The sequence below is a fragment of the Macaca thibetana genome, chromosome 3 (genome assembly GCF_024542745.1).
Source record: "Macaca thibetana thibetana isolate TM-01 chromosome 3, ASM2454274v1, whole genome shotgun sequence".
In the NCBI taxonomy this organism is placed as follows: Eukaryota; Metazoa; Chordata; class Mammalia; order Primates; family Cercopithecidae; genus Macaca; species Macaca thibetana.
Window position 1 is genome coordinate 2,721,074 of NC_065580.1, and position 18,672 is coordinate 2,739,745.

Genomic DNA, 18,672 nt, shown 5'->3' on the forward strand with positions numbered 1-18,672 from the left:
GGGTGGGCCGAGGGTGGTCGTGGGGGAGGAAGCCAAGTAAAGGGGGAGGCGCCCAGGGCCGGATGCACGTCGGGGGAGCGGTGCTTGAGCTCGGGTGCCCCGGGCCGCCTCCTCTTCCGCCTGGCACCTGCCGTCCCGGGCCGCCCCACGGGCGTCCGCGGAGCCTCCCTCCTCGCCGCCGTCCCGAGTCGCCCCGCGCGAGGCTTTTCCAGGTGCCCCGCCTGGACCGAGCCGGAGTTCCTGGGTCCCCCACCCCCAGCTTCTCCTCCGCGGCAGGTGCGGGCCGACTTTTCTCCGCAAGGTGGTCCCGGGACTCCGCGCTGGGAGCTGAGTGGGTGGGGGCCGCGCGTCCTCTCCCTGCCCGCCTCGCTCGGGGGGCAGATCTGGGGGCCTCGGAGGTCACGGCCCAGATTGCCTTTGCGTGGGGTGAGACGGGAGACCCCGGGGCTGGGGCAGGAGAGGCGCCGTCCCCAGAGATTTATCTGCCGGGCTTCGCTCGGGTGCGGGGAGAAGTGACCGCGAGGCCTCAGAGGCGCTGGGAAGGTGGAACCCACGGGACCTGTGGTGCCGCGCGTGGGGCTGAGCGGACAGGAGGCTTCGCGGGGAGCCCTGGAGGGTGGGCCTGGGGCCAGGCTGCGGGGTGCCGTGGGCTGGGTGATGAGGTGCCAGGTGAGGGGAGTGGGGCGGTGCCCAGGTGTGGAGGGCTGGGCGGTCCCCTGCTGAGGGGGTCAGGAGGGTACCCAGGTTAGGTGGGGGAGGTGCCCAGGTGTGGGGTGCCGGGTGGTCCCTTGGTGAGGGGGGACAGGGCAGTGCCCAGGTGAGGGAGTAAGGCGGTGCCCAGATGAAGGGGGGTGGGGTGATGACCAGGTGTGGGGTCCAGGTGGTCCCCTGGTGAAGGGGGCAGGACGGTGCCCAGGTGCCAGCAGTGGAGTGGTGCACAGGTGTGGGGGGGTGGGGTGGTGCCCAGGTGTGGGAGACCGGGTGGTCCCCTGGTGAGGGGGGCAGGGCAGTGTCCAGGTGCCAGCAGTGGGGTGCCCAGGTGTGGGCAAGGAGTGGTATCCAGGTGCCCACGTGCTGTGCCCAGGTGCAGCTTGGCTGCAGGAGCCAAGTGATGAGGGTGCTGTGTGGGGAGAGGCGAACTGATTTCTGCAAGAGAAAGTAAACTTCCTTCTTCCATGCAGATGAATAAGATAGAATTAATTATATAGATTATAATTATCTAGTTATAGAGATAAGAATACGTTTTATTCTTTAGTTAAGGGCTCCCAGTTAAAACTAGCTGAAAACAATGACAGCTAAATTCTATATTATGAGATGTTGGCTACTTATTAAATTCATTATCAAAAATATATACATACATATTTGCAGTCCAATTGCATTTCATAGAGCACAGACCTGAGCAGCACCTAGCAAGGGCAAGTGTGCACGAGACACTTGTTCCGCAATTTTGTACCTTTCTGTTTCTAATGGCCCAACTGGTCAACTGTGGCAGGGCGATCATGAACCTCATACAACAGCAGAAGTGCTGGAAATTTTAACTATTTAATTTTAGGCTTAGACTTAGCTATAAATGCTTTCTGATGAGAAGTTCTGTCTTTTCCTTGAATGATTTCACTTCATTTCGTTTTATGTAGTCTCCATTCAGTCATGAATATCTTCCCCAAAGTACCTTTGTAAATCATTTTTTTTTTTTTAAATGCTGTAGTTTACTTGTGACAAGCTATAAACTGTATTTGAATTTTTAGGTTAAGTAAGAAACCCATTTTATCTAATATTGCAGCAAAAAAAACAGAACAGTTCCAAGAAAAAGAGGATAAAGTACTTGTTATTCTAGTGATAATACAACTGAATAAGAAAGATTTTCTTTTTCCTTTTTAGTCTTGAGTTCATGAGCTTAGGGAAAGCAGGCTTCCCTCTGCTTCTGGCAGCCTTGGCCATGGGGTCTTCACTCTCCTGTTTGGGCCTCACCTTGCAGGGGCTCCTCACCTTGCAGGGGCCATCCATTCCATCTGCCTTCCAGTGTCAGCCCAGGCCTCCTGTCTCCCCCTTCTCAGGCCCTCCTGGTGGGATCCCACCGCATCCCCTGCCTCCACTGTCATCTGCTCCACGTGATATCTCCAGGGGGACCTCTCTGCTGGGCTCCAGGCCGCATAGCTGTGGGTAAGGCACCTCCCTTTGCACGACTTGTCTCCTGTTCTCTTGGTGTGGAGCTCACAGCCCTCTGGCCTAGACGTGGGGCTCTTGCAGTGGCCCCTGGTTTAGCCTCCACATCCCATCCACCCAGCTGCTCACGTCACACACCTGGGCCTCATCCTTGATACCTTTTACTGAATCCACCCTATGTGATGACTTGAATCCTGCGGGTTCTCTCTCTCGAATGTGTCCTGAATCTGCCCTTTTCTCTCTGCTGCCCATGGGCTAGGCGGCCAGCACGATGTCCCACCAGGACCCCTGCAGTCCCAGTGCACCCGCCTGGTCATCCGGGGACCTTCCTCACTGCCTGCTGCCTGCACTGTGTGGAAGGACAGAGGCTAAACGAGGAAGCCTGGAACTCTGGTCTCATGGACATGGCAGCCTGCCCACCACCCACGCCTGCCCAGCCTTTCTTCACGCAGCGCGTAAGACTCTTTTAAAAATACAAGTATTATCCTGTCCTGTTGATGAGTCAAATGATCCCTCACAGTCCTGGTCTTGGAAGCCCCTGGGGCCTGCTCGTGGGCAGCCTCTGTCAGTGTGGGTGCGGGTGATGGAGGCTGGGGTGTGTGGCTGGCAGTCTTGACCAGGTGGGTGTGCATTTGGCCACAGAGCTCAGATGCAGGGCTGTGGCTCCAGCGCTGGTGGCCGGGGTGAGGGTAGAGAGTAATGCAGAAGCCGTGGCACTCTCTGGCCTAAGCCACTTATTCCAAAGTAGGAAACAATCTTCTACATGAGGTCAAGGGGAAGGCTAGGAAGAGGGGGAGTGAGAGAAGAGGAACAGGAAGCAATAGACCTTGGGAGGCTTTGGCGGGTCCTCTTTATTCTGCAGGCGAAGGAAGATAACAGAGGTTCTTTGTCACGGAGTTACTAGAATCAGGTTTGTGTGTAGGTAGACAACCCTGAAATTAAAGCAGGTTTCTTGCAGAGGGGAGTGTGTAGCCACAGCCCTAGGGAGCTCAGCAGCTGCCCCTTCCGCAGGCATCACAGGGGCTTGGAGAGCTGGGAATTGCCCGGTGGGACTGGATTCCTAATTCTGTGTGAGTCATAAGCCCTCAGGCGACTTCCAGACTGAGGAAGCTGCGGTGCATTGGTGGAGGGAACGTGGGAGGAGGTGAAGGCTGGGGAGAGAAGGGGGGCCTTTGGAGGCTGATGTTGAAGACAAGCTTGGCTTTGGCCTTTTGCGTTGATGCTGGTGAAGATTTTCAGGGCCTCCCTCCCTGCACCCGCTGGTACGTGTTGAAGATCCAGTCCTAGAGCAAATGCATGGGGAAAATAAAATACACAGTCCCTGTCTTCAGGGGACTTGAGGCCTCATCAGGATAGGAGGTCGGCACACGTGAAATAAATAGGAACATGCGAACGTGTGCCTGGGTGCTAAGTCCGCAGTGCTGGGTTTCTTGATGTCTGTTACCTGGAAGATGTAAAGGAACAGAAGAAGCCTTTCTTAGACATAAAATGCATTTGTAAGGTGGAATCTACTCTTGGCTTACTTCAAGATGCATTAAAAAAATGGACATCATCCTTATAAATCCCCTAATCCACAAATGAGTAGTAATGGTGTATAACACTGGGGAAACATTATTCCTGGTGTGTAGTGGGAAAAAAAATTACTTTATCTCTAGATGCTAGTTATTTTAGAATTTTCTAAAAACGTTTCCTGGTTTCACGTTGCCCTTTTTCTGTGGTTTGTAGTTAAAACGTGGAGAGCGGAATCTTCTGGGCCCAGGTAACACACCTTTGCTCCGACATTCCCTTCACTACTCACTGGCGAGCTCAGTTGGAAATTCGCTCCCAGTAGGAGGTTCCGCAGCAGACACATGGTGAGTCCCGGCAGAACTTCGTCTTTTAATTGCAGAATGTTAAAGAAAAAGTCACTCAGGTAGCAAAGATTGGCTTTTCAGGGGTGCTTTTATGGAGCTATTAACTCCGAGACACCATTACTTAAATGTAATTTTTATTATTACAATTAAAGACTGATTTGATTTTATGAGATCATGCATTTTTATTTTATGGAAGTTTTATAGTTAAATTCAATTTAAAACATTACTCTGTATTTAAAATAAAATATAAGCAAGTACAGTGTTAAAATTATACCATACTTCTCTTGCAACTGGTGTTAAAACTCCATGCAAGTGATCACTTTGGTAGAAACAAATGTTTCCTGATACAGCTAGGTAATAACTCAAGGAAAGTAAACTTGGTTCATTCTGTTTGTGAAGTTACCAGCAGTTGTCGGCGTATTTAAAATACCAAGTCTAATTAAGTTTATTGTCAATTTTTTTTGTGTGTGAAACATAAACGTTGATTTCCTCTCGGTTGATTCTTGGAGGAAGGAATTTCTTTGGGTCAAAGGGAGCTCTCCTTGCTACTTCAGTGTTTGCAGTGTGAAGAGTTGTAAAAGCTGAGACTAGCCACTCAAAACGCGAGCTTCTGGTCCTGACATTTCACAGAGAGAGGGAGGCTCATGAACCGACTAAGACATGGTTATGCGGCTAAGATTTCTGTAGCTATGATGCTGCCATCCAGGCCGACTTAAGACGGGAAGTTTCCATGTGAGTTTTTGGAAGGTTTTGGGGTTTTGTTTTTGATGAAGGAAAAGAATGTGAAAGAGTGTTTGCACCAGATAGATTAAGCTGTTAGTAAACATGCACCCTTTAAATTAACTGATGAGAAGGACAAAGAAGGTGCTTTGTCGTTGTCAACTGGATTTGTCTGAAGTCACAGAGGCAAACAGGTGAAGGGGCAGTCCCTCTTCAACTCCCTAATGGAAAGCAGAGATTAAACCGTGCAACGAGGAGAAGTTGAATTGGATTCTTCCTCCCATTTATTTTGGGAAAAGCTTGCTCTTCTTTCTCCCACTTGCCTTTCTTGCTGGGGGAAGCCTGGTTTTTCCAGAATCAAATTAGCATAGGGACAAATATTGCTCAGGAATGTGCGTCCTTTCAAGATCCTCAGCGCTTGTGATGAGTAAGCCTCTGTGTAGTAAGTGGCTGGAGACACATCCGTGTGGCAACCCCCGCTTCTCGGCTGGACTGGAGGATAATTAATCTCACTCTCAGCACTGCTGAACAGACAGCACTGTTCAGAGTCAGGGACGATGGGTGGGCCAGGCCCTTACAAGACACTGTCCTTAAATCGGGTGCTGGCCTCCTATCAGCACGTTGCTTTAGTCACTTCTGCCTTCACTCTTTATAAAAAACAGAAAAGAAAGGATAGTAGGTTTACAGGGGACTGTTTTGGTCCTGGGAAGAGAATGCAAAGCCCGAAGGAATCCTAAAGGAGGAGAAATGGGGTAGAGACCCAATGGAAAGGAGTTGGCCTGTCCTAGGAGAAGGTGGGCAGGTTACCTTTTCAGCAGTTTTCGTTTGCAAAATATGAGTGTCTGGGTTTAAGCTGGCATGTGTCAGAGAAATGCAAAAGAGCCAGTATGGAAATTTAAGATTGGGTGCTGAGTTTCTTCTTTTGGTAGAGTTTTTTTTTTTTTTTTTTTTTTGGGGGGGATAGTGACTTCTAGTAACTAAGCAGAGTTAGGGTTGTATTTGCTCTTCAGAGTTGGGGGTTTACCATCAGAGGTTGAATGCGATAGTAAGGAGGTAGAGGTGTCCTGGGGTGCAGTTTTCAGACATGATATGACACCCCTCTTAGGAGTCCTCCAAAGCAGGTGCCTCTGCCAGGCGAGCCTTAGGTGGACGCTGGTCAGAGAACCACAGGGGTCTCAGCTGTGAAGGGATTGAGTGGACCGGACAGGCTGACCGTGGTGCTCAGGCCTCCACTGCAAAGTTACCAGAATTCTGCAGGAATGGGTTGTTGTCTTAGCGCTCATTAAACCAGTCAAGCAGCGGGTGACCATCACGGGTGTGCACCCTGGGAGCCAACGTGCCGGCTGATGTGAGGGCCTTGGCACTCAGGCTTATGATTTATGTGCCCAGCTCACACGTGTCAGCTGCAACCATTTCACTCGAGTGTTGGGGCCTAGAAAGCAAAGACTGTGTCTTGTTCTTTTGTGGATTCTGGGACTTTTCTAACCTAAGATTCCTCAGTCCTAGTGTGGCCATATTCGTCGGGGGGGGCGGTTATGAGTATGAAACGAGGTAACAGTAGTGTTTACACACTGTTGGTGAGGATGTAAATTAGTGCAACCTCTATGGAAAACAGTATGGAGGCCGGGCGCATATAATAAACACATATTAACAGCATCAAGCGTAGTGCTTTCTAGAGGCTCCCTGAAGACGCCCATGCCCCTTCCCACATCAGAACTGCTCAGGCACTTTCCCAAGGGCTCTGCCATTCTGCACTGTCCTCACCTAACGGCTGGACCTATAGTGGCAAACCAAATTTGACCAATTATGATTTGGCACTGTCCTTACTTCTTAACGCTCACGACCCGGACTGAGAACTTGAAACTGGCCACCTCTCACTAATGATTCTGTGACTGGCTCACAACGACCTGTGATGGGAAGGGCACAGGCGAGGGCTCAGTGCCCAGAGCAAGCCCCTTTGTGCTGCTTAACTGCTAAGTGACGCCTCTTCCCTCTGAAAGACCTGGTGGCTATTAAGGTGCACAGATAATGAGAGCGGGTGGTGGAGTCTCCCAGCCAGGCACGGAGCTCAGCGCCTCTTCCGGGCACACAGTGAGGCTGCACTGCCCAGGGCCCCTTTCAGCTATGCGAGGCCACTGAGTCCTCACCAGTGGGGTCTGAGTGGGAGTGATGTGGGCTGCTGCTGGCCTGCACGGGGACACTTCTCTCAGGCAATCTTTTTTTTTTTTTTTTAAATAGTATAAATGTATGGAGTACAGGTGTGGTGTTGGTACGTGCACATATTGCATAGTGGTGAAGACTAGGCTGTTAGTGGAACCGCCATCCAAATAGTTTACAAAGAAGCCATTAAGTCTTGTTTAAATCTTCCACCTCCCTCCTGCCCCCGCCCTTCCGAGGCTCCAGTGTCTGTCATTGCACTCTTGGCTACCATGTGGACACTTCCTCTAGTTCACACATATGAGTGAGAACATGTGGTATTTGGCTTTTGAGTTGTTTCCCTTAAGATAATCCCTTAACACACATATATATATATATATACACACACCACATTGTCTCATCCTCTCCTCTCTTGATGGATACTTAGGTTCACTCCACATCTTTGCTATTGTGAATAATGCTGCTGTAAACATACGCGTGCAGATATCTTTTTGATATGGTTTATTTTCCTTTGGATCAACACTCAGTAGTGGATTGCTAGATTGAATGGTAGTTCCACTTTTAGTCCTTTGGATCGAAACTCAGTAGTGGGATTGCTGGATTGAATGGTAGTTCTACTTTTAGTTCTTGGAGAAATCTCCGTGCTGTTTTTCATTTTGTTTTTTCAGACAGAGTCTCACCCTATCGCCCAGGCTGGAGTGCAATGGCGTGATCTCGGCTCACTGCAAACTCCACCTCCCAGGGTCAAGCAATTCTCATGCCTCAGCCTCCCAAGTAGCTGGGATTATAGGTGTGTACCACCATGCCTGGCTAATTTTTGCAGTTTTAGTGGAGATGGGGTTTCACCACATTGGCCAGGTTGGTCTCAAACTCCTGGGCTCAAGCGATCCTCCCACCTCGGCCTCCCGAATTTCTGGGATTACAGGCATGAGCCACTGCTCCTGGCCTCCATACTGTTTTCCATAGAGGTTGCACTAATTTACATCCTCACCAACAGTGTATAAACATTCTCTTTTTTCCACATCCTTGCCAGCATCTGTTATTTTTGTCTTTTAAGCAATAGCCATTCTGACTGGTATAAGATGGTATCTAATTGTGATTTTAATTTACATTTCTCTGATTAGTGATGAGCATTTTTTCATATGCTAGTTGGCCATTTGTATGACTTCTTTTGAAAAACGTCTATTTTTGTCCTTTGCCCGCTTTTTTAATGGGCTTATTTTTGTTGTTTTTGTTAGTTGTTTGAATTCCTTGTAAATTCTGGATATCAGTCCCTGGTTGGATGCATTGTTTGCAAATATTTTCTACCATTCTGCAGGTCATCTGTTTACTCTGTTGATGATTTCTTTTGCTGTACAGAACCTTTTTAGTTTAATTAAGTCCCATTTGTCTATTTTTGCTTTAGTTGTTTCTGCATTTGAGGTCTTAGGCATAAATTCTTTTTCTAGACCAATGTCTAGAAGAGTTTTCCCTAGGTTTTCTTCCAGTATTTTTAGTTTCAGGTCTTACATGTAAGTCTTTAATCCATCTTGAGTTGACTTTTTTGTTGTTTTTGTTTTGAGGCAGCTGTCTCAACTCACTGCAACCTCCACCTCCCAGGTTCAAATGATTCTCCTGCCATTGCCTCCTGAGTAGCTGGGATTACAGGTGCCCACCACCACGCCTGGCTAAGTTTTGTATTTTTTTTTTTTTTTAGTAGAGATGGGGTTTCACCATGTTAGCCAGGCTTGTCTCAAAATCCTGAGCTCAAGTGATCTGCCTGCCTCCGCCTTCCAAAGTGCTGGGGTTACAGGTGTGAGGCACCATGCCTGGCCTTTAGTTGATTTTTGTATATAGTGAGCGATAGGGGTCCAGTTTCTTTTTTCTGCATATGGCAATCCAATTTTCCCAACACCATTTATTGAAAAGAATATCCTTTCCCCAGTTTATGTTTTTGTTGCCTTTGTGAACAGTTGGCTGTAGATGTATGGCTTTATTTCTGAGTTCTCTATTCTGTTCCATTGATCTATGTGTCTGTTTTTATACCAGTGCCATGCTGTTTTGGTAACTATAGCCTTGTAGTATAATTTGAAGTCAGGTAATGTAATGCCTCCAGCTTTGTTCTTTTTGCTTAGGATTGCTTTGGCTGTTCATATTCTTTGGTGGTTCTATATAACTTTTAGGATTTTTTTTTCTAAGACTGTGAAAAATGACATTGATATTTTGATAGGGTATAATGAGTCTGTAGATTGCTGTAGGCAGTATGGTCTTTTTAACAATATTAATCTTAACATCCATGAGCATGGGATGTTTTTCCGTTTGTTCGTGTCATCTGCAATTTCTTTCATCAGTGTGTGGTAGTTTTCCTTGTAGCGATCTTTCACCTCCTTAGTTAAATATATTCCTAGGTATTCTGTTTTATTTGTAGCTATTGTAAATGGGATTGTCTTGGGCAATCCCTTTACTCTCTCCCAGTTTCCAGGTAGATGTTGACCCCCTGGGAAACCTTGGAAGCCACACATTGATGATGGCAGAACCTCCATTAGCTTGAGTCTTGAAATAACAGTATAGGTGGTAGCTCTCCCCAACTCACCCCTCCATTGCCAGTCATGGGGCATAGCTCCCCACAACCCACCCCTTAATTGCCAGCCATGGGGCATAGCACCCCCTAACTCACCCCTCAATTGCCAGCCATGAGACATAGCACCCCCACCTTGCCCATCAATTGCCAGTCATGGTTCATAGTGCCCTGGAACCCACCCCTCAACTGCTGGTCATGACAGAATATCCACACTGGACTTGTGGTTTGAGAGAAAAATAAAAATTTTGTCTTGTTAAGCTATTTAAATTTTGAGGATTATTTGTTAAAGATGCCAGTATTTTCCTACCTAGAAGAGGATTCCTTATTAAAGGCTGTGGCACCACCGTACCTCAATCCCTGAACCAGAAAACGAAGGCAACAACTTTAATATTTCTTTATCCTTATTTCCAGACCAATTCCAAAGCCTGAATTTTTTTTAAACTTTTAACTTTGAGATGGTTTAGACTTAAAGAGTTGCAAAATACTGCAGTTACCAATATACCCTTCCCTCAACTTCCTCCAATGTTAGTATCTTATATAACCATCATATAGTAATCAAAACTAAGAAATTAACATTGATAAATACTATTAATTAAATGACAGAGTTCGTTGGATTTCACTCGTTCAGGGACCTGGTAAGACATAGTAGGAATAAAATGTGAGACTCTTGTGTACTTTGGATTACAGAAGCAAAATATGGTTTTCACACAGTTGGAAGACAGCCAGCTGCCCACAGTGTTATCACCAAAGAAAGACTACTAGGTGGCTCAGAACCACACGTGTATTGACGTGAAACTAGAAGTAACTAGACACGTGAGCCTAATTTTTTTTTTTGAGACATTCAAGTTCAGCTCTCCTACTTCTTTTCTTTTCTCTCTTTTTTTTTCTTTTATTTTTTGAGGCAGAGTCTCACTCTGTCACATAGGCTGGAGTGCAGTGGTGCAATCTTGGCTCACTGCTACCTCTGCCTCCTAGGTTCAAGCAATTCTCCCACCTCAGCCTCCCCAGTAGCTGTGACTACAGGTGTGCACTACTGTGCCCAGCTAATTTTTGTATTTTTTGGTAGAAACAGGGTTTCACCATGTTGGCCAGGCTGGTCTTGAACTCCTGACCTCAGGTGATCTGCCTGACTTGGCCTCCCAAAGTGCTGAGATTACAAACGTTGGCCACTGTACCCAGCTTGAGCCTAATTTGATCCCAGAATTAAAGAACACCATAGACTGAGTGCGGCGGCTCACGCCTGTAATCCCAGCACTTTGGGAGGCCGAGGCAGGTGGATCATGAGGTCAGGAGATTGAGACCATCCTGGCTAACACGGTGAAACCCCATCTCTACTAAAAATACAAAAAATTAGCCAGGCGTGGTGGCGGCACCTGTAGTCCCAGCTACTCAGGAGGCTGAGGCAGGAGAATCGCTTGAACCCGGGAGGTGGAGGTTGCAGTGAGCCAACATTGTGCCACTGCACTCCAGTCTGGGTGACAGAGTGAGACTCTGTCTCAAAATAAAAACAAAAACAAAACAAAACAATAAAACAAAAGAACACCATAAGGCTGTCCCAAAGGAGGTACCGGGGGGAACCTTGGTCAAGTCAAGAGAAGAAACGAAGGACTGAGGATTATTTGTATGAGTTTAAATACTTATAAACATTTAGAGTTTTGCATAAATATATAAATCCAAGCCCAATGTATGCAAACTTATTGGGCACAGTCAGCCTGTTGCTCCTCCAGTGACAGGTCAAAGGACGCGATGGACTCAGCCTAAGTCGCATACCCGTTCTTCCTTTCTCTTCTAGTGCTGCCATTACAGTAGAAGAGAAAGGCAGAAGTGGTATCTCACGATGGGTGTCTCTCAATTCATGACACATGAACTGAAGCATTATGGAAGCATAGTGACACATGAGTTGAGAGAAGGCAGGGCAAGACCTTGCTCTCCCATGCCTTCAGTGGGTTGGGCTGATGTCAGAACAAGCAAAGAATCCTGTTGTCTGATTTTACCCTCTCCCCTGGTTGCTGTCCAGAGCGTGAGGTCCACCCAGCCTGGGAGCAGATAGGGGTTGACAGTGCAATGGCTGTATCCTCTGCGTGGACGTGGTGAGTCCTGCAGACAGCATTCCATTTGTTCTTCCCATGAGCGACGCTCCTCATCTCTCCTCTCCCTTGGCTTGTCCTCTGTTCACATGTGAGGTGCTCACGTGGGAGGTCATGCCCATGAGGAGGATGGGTATGTCTTGGGGATGAGGGTGGGGAAAGGGTCTGATGTAAGGTGCTGCAGGGAGGTGAGATGTGAGTGGGAAGAGCTGTCCTCCCATTTCCCTATGTGCCTGGATGTGAAGGGTGAGCACAGGAAAGGAGGAGAGACAAGCCTAGGAGGTGTCCACAGACGGAAGAGGACTTCATCTGACAGTGCCACCTGTGTCTCAGGGCTGCTGTGGCAAAGACCACAGACGGTGTGAGGCTGAAGCCACAGAAATTTTTTCTTACAGCGCTGGAGGCTGGAAGTCCAAGATCAAGGTGTTGGCAGGGTTGGTTTCTCCTGGGGCCTCTCTGCGTGGCTTGCAGAAGCGTCTTTGCCCTGTGTCCTCACAGGGTCGTCCCTCTGTGTGTCTGTGTTTGAATCTCCTCTTCTTATGAGGACGCCAGGCAGATTGGATTAGGGCCCCCACCTAATGACCTCATTTTGACTTAATCACCTCTTTAAAGACCTTATCTTCAAATACAGTCACATTGCAGGGGCTAGGACTTCAGCATATGAATTTGGAGAGAGGGAGAACTCAATTCAGTCCATAACATCCCATCATGAATATAATGATCTGTAGATTTCAGCCATGTAGCTCAGTTATATCAGTTGTAAATACTGCAGAAGACTCTCTTGTCTGCTACAAAAGCATGATGGCCCTTTGGTTCCTGAAGCCTTGGATGCTAGAACAAACACATAAATCAATAAATGACCTCTACCTAAGCATTTGCTTTTTATGTGCATAGTATAAAAAGTCTGACCCAGAGCTCCACTCTCAGCATTTTCATTTTTGTCTGGAAACAGCAAAAGGGGAAGGGAAAGAGCATGAGTTCCTGGCCCCAGGTCTACTGTGGACCAGTTTTATCGCTGTGGACAATTCCCACTTAATTACTATTTTGACCTGTAGCTTCCTGTAACCTGGTTATTAATTATGTCTGCTCTTCTTACCTCATAGATTTCATGAGGATTGAATAAGAGCACAGAGTGAAACCCTTGGCCATTATGGTTGCTAATAATTTAGTTTGGCTCTTCAGTTCCATAGATATTTATTGAGAGCTTATTATCTTCCAGGAGGCATTAGGGATATAAAATTGAAGAGAATGGGCCTTGTCTTCAGGAGAAGAGAAAGACAAGGACAAGATGATCTCATACACAGCTCATTTCAGGAAGATAGATGTAGACACAATGTGCTGTCCAAGCATGAAGGGAGGGTACTTAGCTCAGCCGGGCTGTAGGTGGGGCGGTCACGGAAGAATTCTGGCAACCTCTCATCTAATGGATGACTCCTGGAAGCGTAATTCTGAAATACTCTTTAGAAAAACAGAGTCAGGAATGCAACTGAGGAAATCAGTCGGCAAATGGAAAATAGTTCAGATATCAGATTTAATGTGTTCAGGTATTAAATATTGTTGATAGAAAATACAAAAGAATCTACAGGTAAACTCTTAGAATTCTTAGGTAAGGTTTTCAAGGTTGCAGGATACAAGGTTAATAATAACTGCCTTTCTATATACGGTCATTAAACAACTGGAAATAAAATTTTAATAAATTACCACTAGCATCACAGACAGGAAATTTCCATGCATAATTGTAGTGAAAAATGAGGCGATCTCTGTGCTGAAAATTAGAAAACATGGTAGAAATAAAGGAAAGAAGAGCTTCATCTATGGACAGACTTGCCGTGCCCATGAACTAGATGTCATGTTATTGGTAAAATGTCATTATTTCCGAGAACATCTGTAGATTCAATGCAGTTCCAACCAAAATCTCAGCAATATTTTTTGGAAATTGATACACTCATGATAAAATTTATATGAAAATAAAAAGGGCCAAGCATAGCAAAGGCAATTTTGAAGAAGAAAAACAGTTCAAAGATGACCCATCTTGTAAATACCCAATGTTATCATAGATTAAAATGGCCCAAGTATTTATGAAATCCATGTGTTATAAAACATGTCATCTAATCTCATTATTTTCCTTATCATTATTATTTTCCTTATTCTGCTCTTATCTTTAATTCCGTCTGTATTAGTTGGCTCAGGCTGACATAAAAATGTAGTACAGACTGGGTGGCGTAACAGACATTTATTGCTCACAGTTAAGGAGGCTGCAAGTCCAAGACCAAGGTGGCAGCACGGTCAGGTTCTGGTGAGGGCTCTCTCCTTGGGTTGCAGATAGTCATCTTCTGTGTCCTCATGTGGCCTTTCCTCAGGGCTTGGTGGGAGGAGTGGGAGGGAGACAGAGAAGAAGAGAGAGAGAGGGAGAAAGAGACAAAGAAGGAGAGAGAGGGAAAGGGAGAGAGAGAGGGAGAATGTCTGTTCTTATAAGGACACTAATTCTATGGGATCAGGGCCCCACCCTTATAGTCTCATTTAACCTTAATTATTTCCCTGGAAGCCCAATCTCCAAATATAGCCACACTGGAGGTTAGGACTTCAACATATGAGTTTTGGAGGTGAGGCAGCACAGGTAGTCAAGGAAATAACCATGTCCTTGCAATGTGGCAACTGTGGTGACCACACTGCCAACACAAAAAGCCCCAGCATTTGCACTGTCGTCAAGCTCACTCAAGCAAAGCTGTCTCCAGTGGGGAATTTCCCCTGTAGAGAACATGTGCATTTTGATTTTGCCTGTCCTCAGACTGACCCTTTGCTCACTATAATAGTAAACTACACACTCCCGGCTGGAGATTTCAGACGTTCATGAGACCTGTGACATATTGTGCCCAGGGGCTTCCTAGCAACATGTCTTCCCACCCCTTTTGAACAATCAGGTAAGACTTCCATAAAGGGGCCTGGTAACTGTCAATGCTGTCTCATCCTCACGAGGAACCCGCTCCAAATCCTCTCCGAAGTGTTACTTCCTCATTTGCACCTAACACTCAGAGTGCGCTTTGTCCCCGAGATCAGTGGCTCAGTGCTGCACCTCCTTTGCTGTGTGTCTCTGGTTTACATTCTTTTAACAAAAAAGAAAAACCGTGGTCTCATAACCACTGTCAACAAAGGCACACAGACGTTCCATCCGCATCATCTTCCTCTTCCTTTCTCAGGATTTGCAAGCTTATGTTGGACTCTTGGCTTACTAATTTTTAATTTTTTCTCATACATGCATGTAAGGCTAAGTATTTCTCTTTGGATACTATGAGAGCTGTTTCTCCAAGGTAATACAGATTCTTTGATATGTATTACCTTCGTTATCATTTGGTTCAAATTAAACTTGTAATTGTCCTGCGAAGTGACCTCAGTTGGCAGGGCCATGCATCTCATTCAGCTGTGTGGGTGCAGCGAGATAGTGATGAAATGGGCTTAAGCATCGTATTTTAAAGATGACTCCAGATACATACTGCTTGGCTTCAAATGCCTGCTTTATTGCGAATAGGTCTTTGACCGGGGTAACTTACGTAACTCCTATGTGACTCAGTTTCCTCAGCTCCAAAGTGGGAAAAACAAGGTGTGTATTGTAGTGTGTGTGCATGCGTGCGGTATTTTCATCTGTCCTGCTTTGGGAATTCCTTCTTCAAAGTGTTCTCATTTTTGCTTCTTTTGGTACATGCAGGCTTCAGCAGTTCAGTCTAAATTTCGAGGTAAGTTTTTTGCTTGGAGTTCCTGCTGTCTTCGGGCAGTCGTATTCAGACTCTACCCCCTTCTCGTGCTGCAGATTTGGAAATTCTGCACCTTATGGATGATGTTTCACCTCTCCAGACCCTGGGGAGACAGCGAGTGTCTTTACGCTGCTCCGTCCATTGATACGTGGCCTTGTGGCTTTGCCCATCACCTGCAGAGCTCAGCCAGTCTCCCTGCTTTGGGCACAGGCTGCACATCCGGAAGCTGTGTGAGCTGGACTGCAGGTCCAGTCTCCTGCCCGAGGCCTTGGGTCACCTGTGTGCCGCCGGCTGCTTCTCTCACCCTTGACCTCTGGGGCTTTCTGCTCTTCCTCTTGAGCTCAGCTGTGTCTTTTAAAAATGTTTATTTTGAACTAGTTTTTCTGGCTGACGGCAGTGGGAGAAGCACTGGTTGCATCAGTCCAGGCCCCCGTATTCTTGGAAACAGGCCACAACATTCAGTCTCACCAGGACTGATGTTCAAGCACAATTGTTGTTTTAAGTAAATGACACCCCTTTATGTGGCCTGGAATGAGTCTGGACTTTAAAAAATTAGTTCACATGATTCATTCATTATACTTTTCCCCAATGCAATGTTGAACTGTAGCAAAATTCTTGGCATGAGCATTCTTTTCTATTCTTTTAGGCATAAGCTGCCGCTGGGGGGGTGAGCCATCTCCAGCACAGAGCGTCAGTCTCACCAGAAGAGGATGAGGCAAGAGAGCTCAGCTGCTGGAGGTTCTCCTCCTCACCGGGCAACTTAGGGTTATAACATCTACAGCCTCTGTCCGCTGTAACTTTGTCCACTAATTTCACTCTTCCTTTCCAGGGACCCTTTTTGAGTCTGTTGGTCTTTTATGCAGTGTCTCTGCTTTCTTTAATAAGTTGATTACACTGAATATCCATTAGAGACCGCTCTTTTTTTGGCAGCATAACTGAATTTTGAAGATATCTCTGGAATTCTTTGGGAAGAAATGGATAACTACATAAAACTATATCTGAGTATATTGAACAATCTCAAGAAAAGTATTATTGGGCACCGAAAATTATTTGAATTCTCTTTCTTTTCTGTTTTGTTGAATTTCATTAGACGCTCAAATTCTAAAAGTGAGGCATCTATCTTGCACTTTGGCCGAGTGCCTGGATCTGTTTGAAATTGGATCTTATAAATATTCCATCAAGTCCTATGTAATGGGTTTGCTTTTTCCTGCCAGTTAGCCTGTGTGGATGGCATCTGAAACGTTTGTGACATTTTTGTAAAACTTGACAAAAACATTTCAAGCATTAATAGTTTAGTTAATAAATTACTCAGCACCCAAACACTACATTAGTTAAGAAAATTCTTGACACCAATCCTGCCATTTTACGTTTGACATTTGGTAGGTGACTGCTAGCCTGCAATATATCAGTTTAAAGCTGCACCTCAAATGGCAGCGCTTAGAAAATGCCCAGTGCAAGGTGACTTGGCACTTTCCTAACGAGGAGGGACAACTAGTGAAATCAGGTGGTCGGCTCCGTTTAAGAACTCATTTCATTTAGAGAGTCTGACTGGGCAGTCATCTTTTTTTTTTTTTTTTTGAGAAAGAGTCTCACTCTGTCTCCCAGGCTGGAGTGCAATGGCATGATCTCATCTCACTGCAACCTCTGCCTCCTGGGTTCAAGCGATTCTCCTGTCTCAGCCTGCCAAGTAGCTGGGACCACAGGCGTGCGCCACCATGCCCAGCTAATTTTTGTATTTTTAGTAGAGACAGGGTTTCACCATATTGGCCAGGCTGGTCTTGAACTTCTGACCTTGAGAGATCCGTCCACCTCGGCCTCCCAAAGTGCTGGGATTACAGGTGTGAGCCACCGCGCCCAGCCTGGACTGGGTGTTCTACACTAGAAAGCTCCCTCTGCATGCCCACGCAGGACTCAGCACCACAGGACCAAGCCATGTGCATTAGTACAGTGTTTATGAACACATATATTCATAGATAATTTAAACTATTTTAAAAGTAGTGATAAAAATAACCTCTTCAAATTGCAGTGTATGCTACATTTTAACACACTGGAAAATAACAAGACAGTAAGACATTACTTTGTGCTTCTAGATTAGTTTCTTTGGGGAAGACTTTGAACTAAAGATAATCCTGCCATTTTGTGGTCAGTATTTGAACTTCTTATAATCCATTATTAATTTAAAAGTTCTATCTCTATAATGATCTTTCTTGGAATTTAGGCTGTGATTCCCACTAATGTCAAAGTCTGTAAAAGACAGTATTTCCAAAGCATTACATATATGTGTGTGTATAGACACGTGTGTGCGTGTATTTGTAGTGGTAATACTGGCTCAATGAATGGCCACACAAGCTTTCACGTTCACTTGACATTTGATCTAGTGACAGCTTATCCGTCATTTGTGTGGTAACAAGTGAATATGCATCTGGCCATCGTGCCCTTATATTTTTGGTACATATGGTAGATATTGTAAACCTGGGATTGCTTTACATATTTTTATAGTTTCCTACTCTTGTTGCAAACATCTGGGTCAATTTGATTGAAGAACAGCCAGATTGCAAGGTGAAATGTTAAAAACCCATGGTTATTTTCAACTATGTAGGGCAATGTGCAACCCAAACAATACCAACGTGAACAGGATACAGAGGCTGGTAAATATCTGCAGAGGTCATGAGCTACTCCTGGTTTCTGTGTTTATCAGAATTTGTTATGATTTTCATTGATTTCCTTTATAATAGGAAAATATTTCCTTTATAATAGGGTATTCATTTATGTGTTTACACTTCCAATATACTCTCACTTTTGTTTTGTATATTGGGGTTCTGTGTACATATTTTTACTCCAAAGAGGGTTCTGCTACTAAAGATATTTAAAAACTGATAAAATGGCAAGAACATGGCTAGGAACTCATGAAGAGTTAAGTTTGACTTTTGGTTCTAAAACCTACTAGATGTATGGCCTGGACTAAGTCACCTAATCTCCCAGAGACTCAGCTTCTCTGTGGGTTGAATATGGGTAGGACCTACTGCATGGATTTGCAATGAGGATGGAATAGATAACGTAGGAACCACTGAGCATAATGCCTGACATAACCTTGATGGACACTACATAGTATTGATTACTGTTCATATTATTCTGATGTGGTAGGATTTTTGGCTTTAAGACAGAATAATCAAGAGTCAGGAGCTCTGGACTAGTGTGTGGAGAAGTTCGACAGCTGGCTGGTTGTGAGGAAACATGGTGTTAATTGAAGTTTAAGTAAGTTTAGGAGTGAAGAGAGGTAAGAGACATGGTGTGGAATGAGGCTAATTTTATGTACCATGTGTTTACATTTGATAAATACCATTTGACTTTCAAATTATGAGTCAATGTTAAGGAAGGCAATG

The 18,672-nt window shown here is 45.6% G+C and overlaps 1 protein-coding gene across 1 annotated transcript; it reads left to right on the forward strand.

The window, feature by feature from the left end:
• Positions 1-1,824: 1,824 nt before the first annotated feature.
• On the forward strand, positions 1,825-16,861 carry LOC126951540 (uncharacterized). The gene is made up of 4 exons (XM_050785732.1): positions 1,825-2,160; positions 2,423-2,618; positions 3,889-4,016; positions 14,354-16,861. Exons 1-4 carry the CDS (start codon positions 1,889-1,891, stop codon positions 14,451-14,453), a joined length of 696 nt encoding a protein of 231 aa, XP_050641689.1. The 5' UTR covers positions 1,825-1,888; the 3' UTR covers positions 14,454-16,861.
• Positions 16,862-18,672: the final 1,811 nt, after the last annotated feature.

Excerpts from the sequence above, each read along its gene's own strand:
- LOC126951540 (XM_050785732.1), top strand. The coding sequence starts at position 1,889 with ATGAGCTTAGGGAAAGCAGGCTTCCCTCTGCTTCTGGCAGCCTTGGCC. Across the intron at positions 2,619-3,888 it reads AGCCTTTCTTCACGCAGCGC|TTAAAACGTGGAGAGCGGAA; the intron begins GTAAGACTCTTT and ends TGTGGTTTGTAG. Across the intron at positions 4,017-14,353 it reads GGTTCCGCAGCAGACACATG|TAAACTACACACTCCCGGCT; the intron begins GTGAGTCCCGGC and ends TCACTATAATAG.